Below are 21,438 nucleotides of genomic sequence, written 5' to 3'. Positions count from 1 at the left end.
TTATTTCCATTTTAAAATGTAATTAAAATAATTTATATGTAGGCAAAGTTCATGAAGTAATGCAGATCCATATAATACATTTAAAGCACATCCAACTTGCATTTAAAGTGCATGTCTTCCCCCAAAGAATCCTGGAAAGTGTAGTTTCCCCCTCACAGTTATAGTTCCCACCACCCTTAACAAACTACAGTTCCCAGGATTCTGTGGTGTGATTCATGTGCTTCAAATATATGTTGAATGTGCTTTAAATGCATGGTGTGGATCTGCCCTAGTATGCTGTGCATTCATTAGTGAACTGAAAAGAACAATTTTAAAAGTTACATTTTTAAACAGGGCTGCAGCTCAGTGGTAGGGCACATGCTTTGCACGCAAAGGTCCACAATTCAATATCTGGAAAAGACTATTGCCTAGAATCCTGGAGAGCCAATGCTAGTCCATCAGTACTGGGCTAGATGATACCAAATGTCCTGACTTGGCATAAAAGAGGAAACAGACCCAGGGGCCAAAGTGACTCCAAAATTTAATTATGTATTTTATTTACAACATTTATATACCACTTTATTGTAAAACAACCCTCAAAGCGATTTATAGTAAGAATTAAAACAAAATTATTGGCAAAAACAGTTAAAGATAGGTGTTTAAAAACATTCAAAATAATAAAACCAACAATGAGTTAAAAACAGATAAAAAACAATAGATTCTACATGCCTGGATAGGCTTGCCTAAACAAAAATGTTTTTAGCAGGTGCCAAAATGAGTACAATGAAGGTGCCTGCCTAATGTCAATCAACAGGGAATTCTAAAGCATAGGTACTGCCACACTAATGGATTGGTTTCTTACAAGAGCAGAACAAGTACTATGTGGAACCTGTAACATGGAAAGCACAACTTGAACTTGGCTTGGTAGCAAATCAACAACCAGTGTAGATTTCAGAGCAGAGGTATTATGTGCTGATAGGGTCTGTCATATCAGCAATCGTGCCACAGCATTCTGCACTAACTGCAGCCCCCGGGTGAGTTTGTGCTGCACAGTGATTTCTGTGACCTTGGCTGACTGGCTGCCAGGATTTTTTAGTTTTGGTTTTTGGTTAGGAATCCTGACTGGTTGTGGGATGCTGAGTTTTCTGCCTTACCTATAGGAATATTGTTGTGGTTGGTATGGTATTGCATTTAGGAAACCATCACTGTCTTTTGTTTTTCTTTTTCTATTTGCATTTCATTTACCTCTGACCTTACTTCCTTATATCCATAGAAACAACAACAGGGGTTCCATGTGGTCAGCTCAACCCCTTAAACCCACTGATGATGCACCTTGTTATTTGCATGATGGTTTGTTTCTTGCCCAATAATGCAAAAAGAGAATTCATGTACTGGGAAGTGTGGCTTCAATGCCTGTTGTTCCCAAGCTACTGCCTGTGAAGGTAGACCAAACCATGTGTGTTTTCTCCCAGAGTAGGCAGGAAAGAGTAGAGAATCTTAACTCTTACTCATTTCTCAAACCTCTCACTGCAGTGAAGGGTCAAGTCTGTAAAGATGTTTGGAACAGCCATGTTAAAAGGCAAGCAGGGCATTCCAGGCAGGAGGTTGCCAGCCCTGCTTTGTTATAGATATTGTTGCAGAGGGTCCCTAGCCAAGCCTTACCAACAGCACAATCCTTCTGGTGACTGGCCTGGCCTGAGGGCACTTAAACCCTTCCTGCCAGAAGCAAGTAGGCTAGATTAAATGTTCCTTACTCAGGCTCTCTAACCAGGTAAGGAGTAATCCCATCATTTCAGCTGGACCTGGAAACACCCTCATTAGATTTCTATCTTAATTTCCAATCAGATATTTTTTGCGGGTTAAGTGGTATGCTCCAAGCAACTATGGTTGATGCTTAATGTGTCATGCTTAATGACATCACTAGGGCTTGCCCCTATGACACCACTAAGGCACACTGCCTATGACATCACTAGGGCATGCTCCTAAAATCTCAGGGTTTGGGATGCTTCTGACCTGGCAACCCTACTTCCTATTTTTTTTCACATATGGGTTGACTGTCAAAAATCACTTCTGCAACTCTTGTATACTGTATACATAGACTGTATGCAGACAGATCCAGAAAGTCTCAAAAGAAATCCAGAGTTATCCAGTTCTCAAAACAAACATACCCAGAGATATGGAAGTAACTTGAGCAAGTCATCTCATACCTGCAATAAGTAACATGAGAGAAAGCTGTAAGTTGCAACTGCCACCATATGCAACATCAGCTTGGAGGCAGAAGCAAAGTGTCAGGCCATGTTTCAGACGCAGTATTTGACAAGATCTAAATAGGTCACTGCAATGAAAGATGAAAATGCATTTCAATTAATAACTCATAGCATTAAAACCCAAATGTAGGACAATATATCAATACTGCTATGCTGGCTAGTCAGGCCTAGCACAGGTGTGATGCTGGTTCCCTGAAAACCACAGCTTGCATATTGAAAATCGACCTTAGGAACATTCACAATCGACTCCTCCCCATGGCAAATTCCTGCCTCCCCCATCCCCTGGTGGTTTTACATTTGCACCAACTGATCCAGAGAGATGCAAGAGGGAGCTATCTGCGTGAGGATGTGACTCTTGTTCTTTTTTGTAAACAGCAGTAGCATCCGGCAGTGCATTGTACATAGCACTCTTTATATCTCTTTACATTCCTTTGTGCTCATAAAATGTTGGCAGGGAGCTACTCATTAAGGCTAGCCAATATAGTGACCTTTTGTATGTGTATAAAAAGAGCTAGGTTATCCTGGTTATGAGAGCTATACCACATATTTCAAACGATGCTTTTATATTAAAGCTGCTAGAGTATGAACGCAATGGGGCTATTAATCACAAACCAAAAACTAGTTCATCTAATTTATGTATTTTTTAGTTATAAAAACGTTGCCCTGCCCTTCATCCCTTAGGAGCACAGGGCAGCTCACAATAATGAAATATGCAACATAAAATCTTTAAAACACACAATCGTAAAAATTATTTAAATTATTTAAAAGAGCAGCAAAAAACAACTAAACAGACCATAGGGTGCTTAACACTGGCTCTATTGTCAATCACTATCTAAAGGCCTGAATAAACAAAACAAGTAAATAAATTGTTGCTAGTTTTATTTTGGATATTTATCTATTTAACTCATCTATATACCACTGAAATTACCATTTCTAAGTGGTGTATATAAAAACAAATCATACAGAAAATAATACAATAAACATTTATTATAAAACTGAACACTACCTTAAAATGCCTGCTGAAACAAGAAAGTAATGCACCTGAAATTCAATAACAATATAGCAGTAGAATTAGGAAATTTTTGGCTCTAGTCTTATCATCCCCCCTCCCCAATTTAGGAGGTAATGTGTATTACTTCAAAAAGTGAAGTAATGTGAAGCTTGCCCTGATGCATTTGTGGCTTTCCTGCTCATTCTCCTGAGTGGGACCCTGGACTTCTGCCCTGACGGTACAACTGTGTGGATCCACTTACCCCACAGTAATCCTATAGTTCCAACATGACTCTGACAGATGTAGTTTGGCAACTAGAGTCTTCACCAGCTATCTTGCCCAGGCATTTTGGCACGGTACAAGTCTGTAATTTGGCAGCTATCATTTAAGATAGCTTAAATAGAAGAGTGATTGAGAATAGCTGTTCTGTATTAAACTACAAGGAGAATGTAGTTAGCCAGGTTATAATTGCTCCATGAAAGCTGGAGTTCAGCCCATACATCTTGTTGAAACATATTAAGAGTATTTTAGAAGTTCAGTTAAACAACAGCATACTGCTTCTGCTGTAATTCATTGTCCCGATATAACTTTCCCCCCTAAACAAAAAGAAGACATTATGATAGAATAGCTATGTAGTCTATGGTTTCTTAAACCAATTCAGTATTAATGTGGATTAATAAGCCCTACATGGAATATTCATGTAAAATAAAAGCATTAATAACCTTTGTTTTTACCTCATTTTACCATAGGCATATCAGGACACTAGAGCTTTAAAACAGGATGCAGTCTTATTATAGGATAGGAATACTGGAAATATTTTCAAATTGAAGGGCAGCATATAAATCCATAGAATAAATAAAACATGTTTGAGGTGAGGGTCAGAATGCTAAACTGTTTTTTTTTTAATTAAAAAGACTCTAAATGGTACCGTTTCCTTAATCCTTGACCTATGAGACTATGGGAAATAGGGAAGAGTATGACACCAAATAAATTTCTTGAAGTACTTGGGCACCTCTTAAAAAAATTATGACAAAGACAATGAAATCTGAAGAGCCCACCAATCAAATTAAAATCAGAACATTTGGTTTAGTTCCTTTCTTTGAAAAGAGTGGAGTGGCAATTATATAGAATAGGTTTTATGCACACACAGCCTTCAGGGACTGAATGAAGATAAAGGCAGTGTGCAAACCTGGCACATGGACGGTCTCTGCATGCACAGAGGTTGCTGCATTCCACCTTCCATGCACAAATACAGTTGAACTAGAGACTCAAAATTAAGCATTGTTTCACATACAGCTGTATTTTCGCTAGAACAGAAATACATTTTAAATTAGTATATATCATTTGCTGAACAATTACATGGATTCAAATTTTGTAAGTGAAATATCAAAACTGATTCATTTTAAAAACACAATGTGCCCTAAGCATTTTGAAAACAAAATAAGACAAAACAGCTCCTACTCCCCCATCCAAGCCTCACCTTTTCCAGCATTCCACTATTTGTCAAACGCTATATTTTTGGAAACAAACCTACAATGTGATAAATGACAATCTTGAGAAGAGAAAGTAACACAGCAGAGTCCCAAATATGCTGCGAAGAGTAATTCCTATATTAAGCAAAGATGGCCAACATGACTCCACTATTTCCTTCCTTTATTGTGTCATAATTCTTACACCTTTCCTGTGGAACTCCACCTTCAAGAAAAAAATAGACTTTAACAGGGATCTTTCACCGCTGCTACATTACTCTGAAAATTGTTAATAGATAAGGGCAATTTTATATAAGGCTCTGAAACTTCCTTTTAAGAACAGGCCCAAACCCTTATTTTCAGCTGGTAAGAGAGAGAGGACTTTATGTATAAAAATAAAGGGTCCAATCAAATTCACTGGAATGTGACTTTTCCCATTACTAAGCCATGAAGTTATTGAGCTAGAACAGCAGAAATTGAACTTTTATGACATCAGAACGCTTTGAACTGAATTAAATAGGGCTTATTACCAGCAGGGCCAGGGCCAGGCATGACTGGGCCTTTGGGTGCCAGCCTGCCCTGGGCCTCCTGCTCCCAGCCCCCCAACTGTGCAGGACCACTCCACCTACCTCTTCTCTCTTTCTGTGAATGCCCTGCGCATTGGGCGTGCAGGTTGCTGCCATCGGCTTCTCTAAGGGGCTGATACTCCCGCCGCCATCTTCACTGATGGCATGCATGTGCGCTAAGCTGCATGTATGCACATGCCTGCCATTAATCAAGATGGCGGTAGGGGCATTAGCCCCTTAGAGAAACCTCTGCTGCCATATTGGTTGATGGCAGTTACGTGCACAGGGCATTCACAAAAGGGAGGAGAGGTAGATGGAGTGGGTGGGTGCCACAGGTCCATGGGGTCTGTAGGGGTGGGAGCTGGGAGCTCCGTCTCTGCAATCTGTGGCAGGGTCGGGAGTTGACCCTGCCGAGGATCGCAGAAGGGGAGTGCTACCCCCACACCCTAAGGAGGGGCCCTTCAGAGGCCGCTCTGGGCTGCAGGGGCCCTCAGCCAGGGCCCAACCTGGCCACCCTGTGGCGCTGGCCCTGATTTCCAGGAAAGTGGATACTGGACTGTAGTCAAAATGATGTAATCCATTCACGTGTGTACTGCAGTAAGAGTTAAAACTAAAGTCTAGCTGCTGCACCATCCACAGCACAACCTGATAAAATCATATCATGTTACTTGGGTAGAAAAATGTGCTTCCACAAGCAAAACAATATTATTCTCCCAGGCTAGAATGTCTATTACAATTAGAAGCAAAGATTGGTATACAGTTGCACTAGTATAATGAGCATCCTACTGGATAGTATGTGTGACATCACTAGTGATGAAAGACACACTACACAGCAGCACCATATTGCCATATGAGAAGAATGTTCTCCTACAGCATCACACAAAGGAATGACGTCTCATGTAAATCTTTCAAATAAATAGCAACACTTGCAAGGATACCTCATTTTGGTAACCTTTCCTCTTTTTAGCTTTTTCTATTTATTTATTTCAAGGTTTTTGTCTTCCACAATATATATTAGAGCAGTGGCTCCCAACCTGGGGGCCATGACCCCCAAGGGGGCCGTGAACTAAACCAAGGGGGCCATGAACAGTAAAGAAAAGAATTATTTATTAATTTTTTTAAAAAAATCTTCACTCCCTGAATGCTGTCTGCTCCCCACTGCCGCTGAAGATAACATCTCCCCCTTGCTCCAAATGAGAGGGAAGACTTTTGCTGAAGTGCCAGAGCATCTTTCAGGCGTGCCCGAGGGCAGGTGTCTGCCTATAAAACAGATGGCAGACGCCGAAGTAGACTGAGGATGGAGCTACCAGGAAGAAGAGGGGATTAGTATCGCCATCTCCTGTCTCCTCACACTACAGCTGCTGATGACACTCTTGCGCAGAACGAGAGGAGAGGCTATTCGTGAAGCAAAAAGAAGCAAGGCTACAAGGAAAACTGCTTTCCCCCTTCCTTTCTGACAGCAGGTCTGCCTGCCTTTCTTGGCTCCTGCTTTGCTGCCACCTCCTTTTAAAAATTATTATTTGCGAGGCCGCCCAGACAGAGCCAAGGAGGAGTGAGAATGACCAGGAGTTGCTCGCACCCCCCATCTCTGAGGCTAAGTGTGTGTGTGAGCGCCCCCCCTTTCTTCCACCTACACTCAGTCCCTCCCAATCTCTCTCTCCAAGATGCTGTGGCAGTTGAGGGCTTCCCCCCTCCCACATGCCTCAATGCATGCACGCCTGCAGATGCTTGCAGGAGGGGCAGGTGTGTTTATGTGCGTGCGTGCACTGATCTTTCTTCTGTTCCGCTCTCATTCCCCAAATGCATGCTAACTAAGTTATCAGTTCTGATGATCATTCCAAGGCCTAAAAGCACTAACCGCCTAACTTACTCCATCCACCCTATTGTCTGCAGTGCACAATCTAGCATCCCCATAACCACCACATTGCTGTTTCTTTAAAAAAAAAAAAAAAAGCTCAGCAGCTCAACACTGTCACCCACTGGTGTTGGGAGACAGGACTTTACATCTTCAAACTGTATGTGTAGGTGGGGAGGGGGATACCAAATTGTTTGGACCCTTGCATTAAGAAAAGAAAGCAACACCTCCCTGCAGATAGAAGATTAGCACATCAGGGAGTTTCTAATGCAATTCATGATTCTGGGTTTCTGTCTGCAGGGAGCTTTTAATGGAAAGGGACATATGGAGATGTGATTTTGCCACATACCATCTGAAGGAGTACACGCCATTTCTACCACTTCAGAACTGAACATAAGAACAAAATCACAGTAGAAAACTTAAGAAAGTCTGAAGAAGGAGGCTCAGCAAATGTAGGATGAATCAGGAAAAGGCAAAACTGAAAATCAAAAGTGCTAGGAAGTCATAAAGAGGGAAGATAGGTACAGAGGTGAAAGCACTGACCCCCCCTCCTCAGAGTATCTACCCTTTTGTCTTCACAATCTAGCATCTCCACCACTACCACATTGCTGCTTCTTGATGATGATTTTTAAAAAGCTCAGCAGGTTGGCCGAGGCTGGGGTCCACATACTGCATCTGAAATGTATTTATTTATTTATTGTAGCATTTATATCCCACCTTTTCTCTAAGTTGCTCAAGATGATGCATATGGTTCCCCCCCTTTCCATTTTATCCTCCTATCAACCCTGGAGAAAAGGTCAGGCTGACAGACTGTGCCTGGTCCAAGGTCACCCACTGTGCTTCATGGCTGGGTGGGGATTTGAACCTGGATCTTAGTCCAACACTGTCACGCACTGGTGTTGGGAGAAAGGACTGTACATCTTCAGACTGTCAGGGGGGGGGGAATACCAGTTTCATTGGACCTTTGCATTAAGAAAAGAAAGCAACACCTCCCTGTCTGCAGGGAGCTTTTTATGGAAAGGTTTATTTGGAGATGTGATTTTGCCATGTACCATTTTTTCAATTAAATTACAATTAGCGTGAGGGGGGGGTTCAGAAATTTTTTTGAGCTTACAAAGGGGGTCCCATAATCATAAAGGTTGGGAATCATTGTATTAGAGGACAAAAAGCTGTGACAAGTTCCCTTCTCAAGCCCCCACCCCCGACTTCTCACTTGGGGACGAGACATTGTGCTACTGGGGGTGGATCACAATTAGTGCTTGTAAAACACAAACACACAAAAATTGGTTAAAACAACAAACTTTGAAGCTGTACTCAAAAGCAGTGACTTTAATATGATTCCCCCCAGCCAATACAGTATTACTGATGCTTTTATTACTGTTTTAATGATATTTTTATTGTTTTTTTAAAAAAATTATGCTTTTGTATGCTGTGAGCTGCCTTGATGTACTCTATAAAATTGTGGCCTATAAATATTTTAATAAATAAATAATATGTATTAGAGGAGGGTCTTGCCAGCAAATTAAGCTTGCAAGTCCAACCTGGACATGGATATAGCACCAAAATGGTATCTGCAGGAGGCCCTCATCTGCAGAGTGCAGTGATCAGCTGGGTATATAAGGGGTATGACAATCTTTCAAGTATCCTGTATAGGGCTTTGTACACCAAAACCAGAACCTTGAACTTAGCCCAGTAGAAGCTAAGATATTCACTATGTTACTGGATTTAAAAATAGTTATAATGGAATGTTGTAGTTATAAAGGAAAAGTATTTAAAGACTCAAATTAAAACATGCAATATGAATTCAACTTTCAGATATACACCAAAATCAAAGTGGTTGCAGCAGCATCAAAAACAACAACAAAACAGATTTCTCTGTTGCTCACAGCGTTTTCAAGCATAGTTCTAACAATGGATTCAGCCTCTTTGCCATGACTGAGAGCTATTTCACACAGCAGTTCGTATACACTGGCATTGCTTGTGGCATTTATGAAAGTGGGAAGGATAAATGCACATCCCCAATTGCTTGGTGACACATCCTAGTAAGCTGTAGTGGTCTTGGCTTCCAGGCGCAGGTCCACAGGTGTACCTGAGCCATCACATAGTGTGATGTGGCCCTAATTATGGCCAACAGAGGGAGCAGCAAGAAACTAATCAGAAAGTGTGCCGAACACTAACATGCTTGACCACAGCAGATCATGTGACAAAGCATGATATTTATATGACCTTACAGGCCAGGCATGCTTCTTTGATTTAAACAGAGGAATTCAGCTTTCTGCTGCTTGCTGCTATACACTTCCCTTTCTCAGCCATTCCCAATACCCATATCATCTCCAATGACTCAGTAGGAACATGACAAAATGTTATTACAGTGATGTCACAGGATATCTTTTATTTTGACAGCTAGTATACAAGCTAGCTCATTTCATCACTACCTCATATGTCCAAACTTCCTCCCAACATTTAGTGTGACTGTGGAGGAGTTCCTTTCCTGATTCCTTCCAAACCCTTAATTTCCCCAAGTCTATGTAACCCCCTTACACAGAAGTTTGCCACTAGGGATGGTATGACATATAAGATGTGTAACATTTGTGGACATATATGCTGTCAATCATTACTACAAATTAAGAAAAAATGTAATGGGAAATAAGGGCAAAATAAAATAGTAGCAGATAATATTCTTTCCTGCTTCACCTCCCTTCTGTTCCCTTAGGGCAAGGGTTGCCAACCTTTTTGGACCAGAGGGCACATTTCAAATTTTGAGAGTTCTGGGTCACCAGTCACAAAATGGCTACTACAGGGGCATGGCATAACACAAAATTAGACAGTAGTCTTAGTAAAGCTTTCCCCATACATTTCTTTACTAGAAAAGACTTGGCCTGTTCAATTTCTCTCTGCTGCACAGCTGTTAAAGGCACAAGAACCATTTATTTATTTATTTATTGGATTTCTTAGTCGCCCATCTGGCTGGCTAACCAGTCGCCATGCTTTTCCACAATGCTAACCCTAAACCTAGGCTGCTATCCTGTACACACTTCCCTAGAAGTAAGCCCAATTAAATACAACAAAACTTACTTCTGAGTATTATACAGCCACGAGAGTGGCTGTATACTATAGCCAGCAGGGATTTTTCACATTCCGCAATGTTAAATGGAAAATACCCCCCATGCCATTCTGATGCTTCCCATACGCTCATTTCAAAACAAAACCTTACATAACTTATAGTCCTAACTCAGAAACGCTTGCTTAACAACCCTGTCAATTTTCATGGCAATACATAAAACAGTCAGAGAGAATAGACAGTTCAAAGAGTAAAAAGAGAGAGAAAAACCTCAGAACCCTTTTAGACTTTTTTCTCTGAAAGTTCTCATAATCTGGTGAAATTCATTAAAAATCAGCCATGTTCACAGAGTACCTGCAATCCTAATACTGACGTTGCCCATACTCTGACCTTCATCTTCTGCAGTTTAAAAGTTTAAAAAATGCCTGGCTGATTTTTAATTAATTTAAGAAATTTTGGCTGGGACCCAATGATAACGCGGAGCATGCTCAGTAAGAACCAACTGTCAGAGTTCTAAAAGCCTCACAGCTGCTGGGCTTGCCTAATCAGGGGGCCACACCCACACCAGACTTTGATTTCATGTGAGACAGTCATGGCTTCCCTCAAAGAATCCTGGGAAGTGTAGTTTGTGAAGGGTGCTAAGAGACTCCTATTCCCCTGAGGGAATGGTTTAACAGTCAGCCACTCTGATTGAAGGTCTGTGAGGGGAACAGGGTGTCTCCTAGCAACTCTCCGCACCCTTCACTAACTACACTTCCAAGGATTCTTTGAGAGAAGCCATGACTGTCCAAAGTGAAATAAAGGCCTGGTGTAGATGTGGCCAGGGAAAGCTTTGGTTTAAATTTGGGTCGGAGGCTACATGTGTCTGCTGTAGAATAAAAAGGTGGGGGAAAGCCTGAAAAAGAATGATTCTGTTTACAATGTTTTCCTTTTGGAAAGGAAAGGGGCTTCCCTTCTGCTCAGTGCCCACCCACTCAATCTCCTCCCCTCCCACTCCCTGCCCCTTCCTTGGGTCAGTGTTGGACTACGACCTGGGAGATCAGGGTTCGAATCCCCACACAGCCATGAAGCTGACTGGGTGACCTTGGGCCAGTCACTGCCTCAGCCTCAGAGGAAGGCAATGGTGAAATCACCTCTGGATACCGTTTACCATGAAAACCCTATTCAAAGGGTCGCAATAGGTGGGGATTGACTTGAAGGCAGTCCATTTTCATTTTCAAACATGACTGCATAGAAATAAATCCCACTGAACTCAAAAAATATGCAAACGATCAAACCCACCTTCCCTTTTCCTTCCTCCTATCCCCTCCTCTTCCCCCTTCCCTTTCCCCCTCCTCCCCTTCCTCCTCTCCATGGTCAGTTTTACCTATCTTAAACATGATTGCACAGAAGTAAATACCATTGAACTCTATAAGCATGCAAATGATCAAACCTGCCCTTCCCCTCCACTTTCCTTTGCCCCCCTCCAATATGCTCCTTCCCACTCCCCCCACTCCTCCCCCCCCCATGGTCAGTGTTTCCAATCCTAACCAAGATTGCAGGGGAGTAAATCCCATTGAACTCAATAAGCATGCAAAGGATCCATCCATTCTCAGCAAACTTGCACAGGATCCCATTTCTTACCTCCCGGATTAAAAAGCAGGGAAATTCACTAATAGGCAAAAACCCTTGCAGTTTAAGAACATACCTATAGCCCACAGCTATTCTATCAAACTTTAAAAAGCAGGGAAATTGGGCAGCTATAGTAAAATGCACCAGGGGAGCAGGAGACCTGAACTCCTCTCTGAGATATTGTACTGCCCTACAAATTGGTCAAAATGCAAACACCATTTGGGTTGGTCTTTCACAGTCCAATCCACTTCCTCTGTAGCTTGGAAGAATTTGGTAACATGTGCCTCTGAGCATATGGTGAGTGGTGGCAACACCTGCAATCAGCCCAAATAATAGAAAGAAGACATGTGCTGTGCTGATCTTGTTTTAGCAGGGAGGAAGCAACATTATTAAGACAGTTGATATAGTTCAGATGGTCACTGTGAATATGTCTGATTTCCTTTGCAATTTTAGTGAAGTTTCCTATAGGAAATCATTTTCTTTTGTTTCTATTTCTGTGAATATGTGAAGTACAGCAACTCTTTGCAAAATTTATACTAAAAAAACTCCAAATATAATTGTGGAATAATGGCACTTACTTCTGCAGAATAGTCTCCAGTGGACCTCAGGAGTGTCTCAATTTGCACGAGATAAAACAGTGGTAGGTGAAATATATTCTAGCAAAATGCTAGGTGTGCTCTATGTTTTTAATTGACTGTGCCCACCTTGCCTTAAATGAAGTGGTTTAAACATAGCAGGCTGAAAATATGCCTCCTCTTTTTTCCAACAGCTAGAGTCATTGCTGAAGTAGCAACATACTGGAATCAGTCTGATTTTTCATCAAACTGCAGGTCCAAATTCCACTGTTAATGCACCCAAAATAGAAATAGAACATAACCTCCAATTTGAAACACAAAAGGCTGTCTTCACCATCATATGACACTGACCAATAAAAAGGCTTTGAAATTAATAAAAATAAATTTGACACAGATTTCTGGGATGAATAATGAGGGAAATAAATTTTTCTAGTGTAGATTCTCTGTAGAAACATTAATAACACAGGAAAGAAGCAAAGTAAGAAGAACACCAGCAAACATACAAATATATAATTCTCTATCTTTGGAGATGGCAAGTGTTGCCACCACTCACCATATGCTCAGAGGCACATGTTACCAAATTCTTCCAAGCTACAGAGGAAGTGGATTGGATTGTGAAAGACCAACCCAAATGGTGTTTGCATTTTGACCAATTTGTAGGGCAGTACAATATCTCAGAGAGGAGTTCAGGTCTCCTACTCCCCTGGTGCATTCACTATAGCTGCCCAATTTCCCTGCTTTTTAAAGTTTGATGGAATAGCTGTGGGCTATAGGTATGTTCTTAAACAGCAAGGTTTTTTGCCTATTAGTGAATACATATATACAATTGTACTATAAGTTACCTATATAGTGAATTCTTAATGAGTCCCTGGAGACACGCCTAAGCACCTTTGCAAAAGTTTCACATTTTGCATTTGCTATTTGGGAAGAAGAATTTTTAACACCCACCTGCACTTATTTAGTAGTATTTGCAGAAAATAACTTCTAGGGGCTACCTGATCTCAGGCAAACTGACCACAGGAAAGATGTGTCTTGGTTGCTTGGGGAAAAAGGACAAATAATAGAAATTCCAAGGACTAGAAAAAAAGACAGAAGCAGAAAAGTGCACTAAAAGGGAAAGGAAAACAGTAGCTCTTTAGGATCCCAGGGATTCCTGTTGCCTGGTGTTCAAACAATGCACTCATCAATCACAGCTCTGACTTCACTTAATTGGCTAAAAACACTGACAGGTGGGTACAGCCAGACTGACTCAATTCATAGAAATCTCTAAGAAGGGTACCTGCACATTTTGCTCCATAACTTACTTTCTAAAAGGGCTAGAGACTTACTTGTTTAAAAATAATGAAAGCTCAGAGTCTGGGCCACCTTCCAGAGGTGCCACTGAAGATCTTTGCAAGCACCATGGCACCCATGAACACTGGGTTGGTGACCCCCACCTTAGGGTATACAAGTACTTAGCATGTTACATCCTATATATTCAATGTAGTACTGGGAAAAAACATTCTACTTTATATTTTACACTTGATTATTATGAACTATAACTTACCATCATTATACAGTGTCACCCAGCTTGACTTACTTCTGTTGATGTCATGCCCATGAGTAGCTGGGATTATTTCTGTGTTATATTTTCATAGAGTTAGCTGTTACTAATTTTACCAGTACAAGAGTAATTAAGTGATCGCAATAAGACAGCCAATGTGATGAAATGCAGCAAACTGGGGCCTTAGACCAAATATTCACTGTTCTGCAGCAGTTGTGTGTAGCAAAATGCAGATGACAGAGCTTAGCACACAAAAAGTACCCAATAGATTAATGTTAATATTCATTAAAAGCAAAATCAGAAATATGTAATCCATCCTAGGAAGCACCACCTTCTACAGTCCTAGTAAGCACATATAGGTAAGATGGTAGGAACTCTGTGTGTGTGATTGATATCTATCTCTCTATAAATGTAAGCCATCATGATGTCACACAGCATGATGTTGGGGGCAGGGCACAGTGGCAAAGATGGCTGACTGGGCAAGCTTCATGATTATGATGGCAGCAGCAGCCTTGGAGGATGCCTGGGCTGGCAGCAGTAGCTGCCTTGACAAGAAGCTGGTGGCGGCAGCGGCAGCGGCAGCAGCAGCCTTGGCAGGAGGCTGGTGATGGCAGTGGCAGCAGCTGAACAGCCAAGGTAAGACGGTTGGGTTGCACTGGAGAGTGTGATGCCTGGGAGGGATAGCAAGCAAGCAAGCAACTATGCAGGTGGGCTGCACAGCAGTGGCGCAACAGTCAAGGCAAACAGGTTGGGGTGGGGAGCAGGGCTGTGGAGTCAGAGTCGTGGAGTCGGACGCAATTTTGGGTGGAGTAGGAAGAAATGTACCGACTCCAACTTCAAAATAAAATTAATATTTTAATATTAATGTTAATTTATTAATATTAATATACATTTGCCATTTGTGAAGGAGTCGGAGTCAGACAGCAGAAAAATAGAGGAGTTGGAGAGTAGAAAAATAGAGAGTCAGAGTCAAAGGTTTGACATACTGACTCCACAGCCCTGGTGGGGAGTATGGGTGTCTGGGAGATGGCAGTGGTAAGGGGGAGGCAGAGATTGCATGGCAGTTCATGAGTGCCTGTGTGTTGATGTGTAATTCCCTGTGTGTGTTTGGGAGTGCCTACGGGATGTTTGGGGGAGCCTGGTGTGTGTGTTTGGGAACACCCGGGGGATGTTTGGAGGTGCCTGGTGTGTATGTCTCCCTGTGTGTGTGCACGTGTGCATGCCCACAATAGTCCCTCTGTGTGTGTGTTTGGGGGTGGGGGATTGGAGAGTGAAGCGAGGGGGGCTCTGCCCCCCTACTGTTTGAGCGCCTGCTTAATTTATACTATGGTTTTTAATTGTGGTGCTCCAATTCTTGGGCTGAAATTCTAAATTCACTTAAGAAGTAAGTCCCATTGAATATAGTGAAACTCACTTCTGAGTAAACATGTATAGAATTCTCCTGTAAATATATTCTGCAATGACATCATAATGCTATCTATGACATTGCACTTTGGCCATCTCTAGGTGACTTACAACATACCCAAATTTATAACAAGAATCACAGATAAACACACACACAATCCACACCTATTTACCAGTGCACCGAACCTACAATCACTACATAAAAAGAGAGTTGCATGTATTGCTGTGCTTGCACTGTCTTAATTGAGCTCTAAAAACAGAGTGTAGGTATTATTTTAAATAACAGATTTTTTAAGTCTTACAATCCACACCGTAAAACTTACTTTGGATAAGCAGTGTGTTCTGAAATATGCTGGTGTGAAGATTACTTGTTTTAATATTGTGGAGTTAGACAGGTGTAACAAAGTTCAAGAATGTTCCATGCCTGGCAAATTATTTCTGAAAATGGCTATTTACATCTTCAAGCATGTGCTAAGGTGTAAACTGCTGTTCAAAGCTTTGCAGTGTTCTTGCCTTACAGTACAGTCCTATGTATGTCTACTCACAAGTTGTTTCATTGAGTTTAATGGCACTTACTCTGTAGTAAATTTGTTAAGACTGCAGCCTTCTAACTTACTCTCTAATGCTTGTTTATCTAGAAGTTCCACTGAGTTCAATGAGATGTGCTCCTAAATAATTGCAGTTGCACAGAGTTATCCTATTCAAGTTTATTCAGATGACCCACAGAGTTAAATGAAATTTAATTCCAAGTAACTGTGCACAGGAATTGCAGCCTTACAGTTCAGTACTTGGTGGGCAGGGGAAGTCTCTCTGTTTTCAGTGGAGTTAACTCCCTAAAAGTGTGCAAAGTAACAAACTTACCAGGGAATAAATATTACTGGTCGCTGTGGGGACTTACTTCTGAGTAAACATGGGCAGGATTATGATAGTGGTGTATCATCTGCAGCATCTCACCATTCTTTCCTTCTTCTGAATAGTTTTTAAAAATCCATTATCACTAACATATAATTATCATATAAAACGTGTAGATGACTGATATGTTAAATACTTCCTGTAATTTTTGTAAGCTATGAATGATTTGAATATCTTGAATGACTTTTACATCCTGACTTTAAATATATGTAAGGAAGTCCTTGTAATATTAAAGTTGTGATCCTGATCAGTGTGCATGACAGATTCATGCATGCAACAAACGACAACCCCCTGCCTTTTTAAAAATAAATGGAAAAAAAACCAGATAAACAATCTCTTGTACATGTAGATGTAACTTCATGGGACTACAGCTTGTGTTTTTAGGACCAGAATTCTACCACCCTACATTAAAAGATACTACATTAAAAGTGTACTATACATACTTCCTTGAATTGGAAATATATTTCATTTAACTCAATGAGACAAACTTCTGGGTAAATGGCCTGATCTGCAACAAAATATGGTTTAATGGGAACATGCAGTGTGTTGACACACACTGCTGAAAAGTTCTCACTCAGTTACTTCCGCACTCCTGCTGTGTGGCCATGAACCAAGCCACAATTTGGCTTGCTGTGATGTCCAAACCTGGGCTTATGGTTTGTTTCTCTCCAAACAAACCATGACCCTTAACCAAAATATGTTTTTGGCTTACTGCTGATTATTTGTTTGGGGGAAACAAACCACAAGCCTAGGTTCAGACATCACAAGTAGCCAGACTCTGACTTTTTACCCAGTGGCACAGCAACAGCCACAGAAGGAGAGGAGCAAAGAGATAACTTTTGAGCAGAGTGCATCAGCACGCTGCTTGTTCACATTAAACCACAGTTTGTTTTTAAACTATGATTTAATGAGACATGTGAACTGGGCCTATGTTTAAGATGAGGGTGCAAGTCATCATTCAAGACTGATAGCTCACTATCTCATATCCTCTAAAAATAAGCAAGTGTTGAGGAAAAAAGTAAGACCTCCTTCATCCTAAATAAAATATAGAAGTATAATTGCTTAGAATCTAAGCAATCTAAGCCTTATATCTTCAGAATATACTTATTTTGTTTATTACTGTTCTAGTACCAATGAATAAATCTAGATTAATACACTGTTACAAATAAATTAATGAGATAAATTGTAGTTCACGCCTAACAAAAACAGGGCTTTTTCTAGTTATAACTGAATGCAAATACAGATTATAATATCTTCTCCTACTTCATACATTTTAATATCAGCAAAATGTTCATTAATATCCTTAATTTTAAAAGTTGCAAATTCATACATTTTTATGAGAGAGTACAAGGGGAAGAGAATAAGAGAAACAACAAGGGGGAAAACCTGTCACTTCCTATGCCTGATGTCAATCACAACTGGAGGAAATAAGATCTATTCCCATAAGAAAGTTCTAAATTAATGACTGAAATTCTTGAGTTTATAAATAACAAAAGACAGAATAAACAAATCAAGATAAAAGATACAGTGCGTGTGTGTAGTCTCTGGTTTAACAAGGTAATGAGAAAACACCAGACAGTGATGTCACCACATGAAGAAACAAAGGAAGCTGCACAAGCTGAAAAACTAGAACCCCTATTGTGGCCCAAATTTCTGAAATCATCACTTTAAAATTCCATAATTAAATTATCAGGCCCACAAAAACAGTGCAATCAATTAGGTACAATCCTAAATATGCTTATATGGAGGTATTCTTCGCTGAAATCAAGAACGCCCTCCAAGTAGAAATGGTTAGACTCTATTTTCAATCAATCTGAGATGCAGTTCTGTTTTATGTGTGTGGGCCTGTCTGTGTGTTATATTTTGCCCAGTATTCCAAATTCACTTGTGAAAGGTGTTTTTCTATACTTCTGCCTTTTAAAAAGGAAGCTCCGTGTATTAAAAACAAAAACACAGTTGGATTTTCAACACTGAAAAACAAACAAGAGAGGCAGAGAAGAAACAAAGAAAGTCTCCCCCAGCAGGCTGAAAGCAAGAGGTTCAGTTTCGATAGAGGATTGGCCAGTTGTCAGATTTCAAACCTCAGGAGAAAAATAAGCACTAATGGGAGGGGAGAGGTCCCTAATTTCTGACCCTTAACTCATGAAGTAAAAGGATTTTGGTTAATATCCATTCCAAGCCGTTAAATAAGTGACCGAAGTCAAGAATGAGGGACTTTCATTTTACTAAATAAATAAACAAACAAACAAAACCAAAAACAAATGGGAATGTACATCCACACAAATGTTAATAAATTAAGCAAGACATGAAGTTTCCCCCCAAGCCGGCCCAGTTGTCTTTTTGCAGTCCCCCTGTCCACCTTTTTAAACACCCCTCCGTTTGTCTCTCTGACACACTGCCGTTCTCATGACCACCAGCAGCAGCTCGCCTTTCTCTCGATCCTATTCTCCCCTTCCCCTTGTTCTCTGGTTTCCCCTCCCTTCCCGTATCCCACTCTCCCCCGCTCCTCCGGTACCTGATATGGCGGCGGCGGCTCCTGATCCGGCTCAGTCGCATCCCCATAGCTGGCCCTGTCCGACTGGGACTCGTGAAGCAGGGAAATATCATCCGAGGTGGGGGATTTCAGGCAATTCCCCATCTTCCCCAAAGGGAAGTGGGGTGTCTCCTCTTCCTCCTCCTTAGAGACACAATGGCAGCCACGGGCGACAGCGACGGCTCTCCTCCGGCTTCCCCTCAGAAGCAGGAGCCCAGCTCAGGAAGCTCATGCCAATCTCCTACCCTACATTAAGCAGCTCAGCCCCTAGTCGGCTTGCCCCAGGGACCCACTGCCTGCCTCTCTTTCTCTTCCCCTCCGAATGCCCCACACTCGCAGTTCTGGCGGAGAAATGGCAGCAGGAGGGAGGGAAAGAAAGAGGTCTTAGCCCTCCGCCGCCATCAGGGCCCCGGCTAGGGGCTTGTTTAGACCTCTGGCGGGGAATGGCAAGGGGGAGGTGACGTCCAGGTACACACACACACAGCCCGTCTCCTCCCTTATCCCAAGCGCTGTTCTTCTTCCTGGTCACCAGCCTTCTGCGCACTGAGCTTTCTCAGACAGGCCTCTCGTTCTCTAGCTCCGCCTTTCTTCCCTCCTTCATTTTGCTCTGGGGCCAGCCCTGGAGACAGGCCCGACTTCTCTCACTGTATGCCTATCCCCCACCTTCCCTTCCAGGACCTACGGTTTTGTTTCTTTAAATCAGCTTATCTTCGCTGTACTAAAGGAAGCATTTTGTCGTGATATTCCTCCTATATAAAGGTCGCGTCAGATTACATGTTTAATTTAAAAAGGAGGGCCCCAGCAGAACTGTAACTCTTTTTTTAATTTATTTTTTGAAGGGGTGACGTTGCATCTCCTAAAATAAGAAGCCTCTGACAACATTTCTCTTTAAACCCGTTGTTTTAATTAAGTGCAACAGTAGGGCACTTAACGTGCAGCCCGGCCCTATGCATATTTTCTCAGAAGTACCAGAGACTTTCTTCCAGATAAATAAAAGATCACAGCACTAAGATCATGTGTTGGTTACTTCCCCATTGTACTAGTTATTTCTTCAACAATGTTGTTTGGTGGGGTTGATATTCTAATCCAGGTTGGTGATGGTGAGTACAAAACCCAAGAGGTGATAATTATTTTGCATCAGCTAATGGGAAGTAAATAGACGACGCTGAAGTTGGTTCCTAGTTCCCAGTTCCCAGTTCCTTATTTGTGTGAAATTTCAGTCACTAACAAAGAAGAAAAGTTGACAGCTACAGCAACGTCAAGCCAAATTTAAAATGCCCCTGAACCCCAAAATAAATAATGGGGTACCCTGTATGATATATCGCTGTAATCAGGAGACTCTCGCTGTCAAGACCGACAATAAATTTATACAATCAAAATCATCAGGATTCCGATATTATCATAAATACATAATGATGTCATAAAATCATAAATCATAAGTAACTGGGGGTACACACCCCAAAATATGCTCTGGGCCAGGACAAATCATACAACCCTGGAAAGGGGAGGGTGTCCCCTACAAGATGCCACTGCGTCCCGCCCGGCCCAGAGCCTCTACAGGGCACCAGGCACTCACGAGGGCATCTATGCAAAATCAAACTGGACAAAAACATGCAGAAAAAAATAAGTAACTGGGGGTACACGCCGCAAAATCTGCTCTGGGCCAGGACAAATCATATACTCCAGGAAAGGGGAGGGTGTCCCCTACCAGATGCCACTGCGTCCCACCCAGCCCAGAGCTTCTGCTGGGCACCAGACACTCACGAGGGCATCTATGCAAAATCAAACTGGACAAAAACACGCAGAAAAAAATAAGTGCCTGGGGGTACACACCCCAAACTCTGCTCTGGGCCAGGACAAATCATATACTCCAGGAAAGGGGAGGGTGTCCCCTACCAGATGCCACTGCGTCCCGCCTGGCCCAGAGCCTCTACTGGGCACCAGGCACTCACGAGGGCATCTATGCAAAATCAAACTGGACAAAAACTTACAGGAAAAAATAAGTAACTGGGGGTACACGCCCCAAAATCTGCTCTGGGCCAGGACAAATCTTATACCCCCGGAAAGTGGAGGGTGTCCCCTACGAGATGCCACTGAGTCCCGTCCGGCCCAGAGCTTCTGCTGGGCACCAGACACTCACGAGGGCATCTATGCAAAATCGAACTGGACAAAAACATGCAGGAAAAAATAAGTAACTGGGGGTACACGCCCCAAAACCTGCTCTGGGCCAGGACAAATCGTATACCCCCGGAAAGGGGAGGGTGTCCCCTACAAGATTCCACTGCATCCCGCCTGGCCCAGAGCCTCTGCTGGGTGCAGGGCACATGGGAGGGCATCTATGCAAAATGGAACTGGACAAAAACTTACAGGAAAAAATAAGTAACTGGGGGTACACGCCCCCAAATCTGCTCTGGGCCAGGACAAATCATATACCCCCGGAAAGGGGAGGGTGTCCCCTACGAGATGCCACTGAGTCCCGTCCGGCCCAGAGCTTCTGCTGGGCACCAGACACTCACGAGGGCATCTATGCAAAATCGAACTGGACAAAAACATGCAGGAAAAAATAAGTAACTGGGGGTACACGCCCCAAAATCTGCTCTGGGCCAGGACAAATCATATACCCCAGGAAAGGGACGGGTGTCCCCTACAAGATTCCACTGCGTCCCGTCCGG

The 21,438-nt window shown here is 42.1% G+C and overlaps 1 protein-coding gene across 2 annotated transcripts in view; it reads right to left on the bottom strand.

Annotated features, from left to right (window-relative positions):
- RNF11 (ring finger protein 11) overlaps positions 1 to 19,401 on the bottom strand; it is a 43,940-nt gene extending 24,539 nt beyond the window's left edge. Inside the window, exon 1 of one of the 2 annotated variants that reach the window (XM_061632956.1) lies at positions 18,749 to 19,401. In XM_061632956.1, the coding sequence (XP_061488940.1) occupies positions 18,749 to 18,871 (123 nt within the window). In that variant the 5' untranslated portion in view covers positions 18,872 to 19,401. Of the gene's footprint in view, positions 1 to 2,186; positions 2,286 to 18,748 lie in introns of those variants that run through there. The other variant, XM_061632957.1, reaches the window with a different exon arrangement.
- Between the last annotated feature and the right edge of the window lie 2,037 nt (positions 19,402 to 21,438).

Source organism: Rhineura floridana, chromosome 6, assembly GCF_030035675.1.
Source record: "Rhineura floridana isolate rRhiFlo1 chromosome 6, rRhiFlo1.hap2, whole genome shotgun sequence".
Taxonomy (NCBI): domain Eukaryota; kingdom Metazoa; phylum Chordata; class Lepidosauria; order Squamata; family Rhineuridae; genus Rhineura; species Rhineura floridana.
This window is presented reverse-complemented; position numbering and strand designations above follow the sequence as displayed.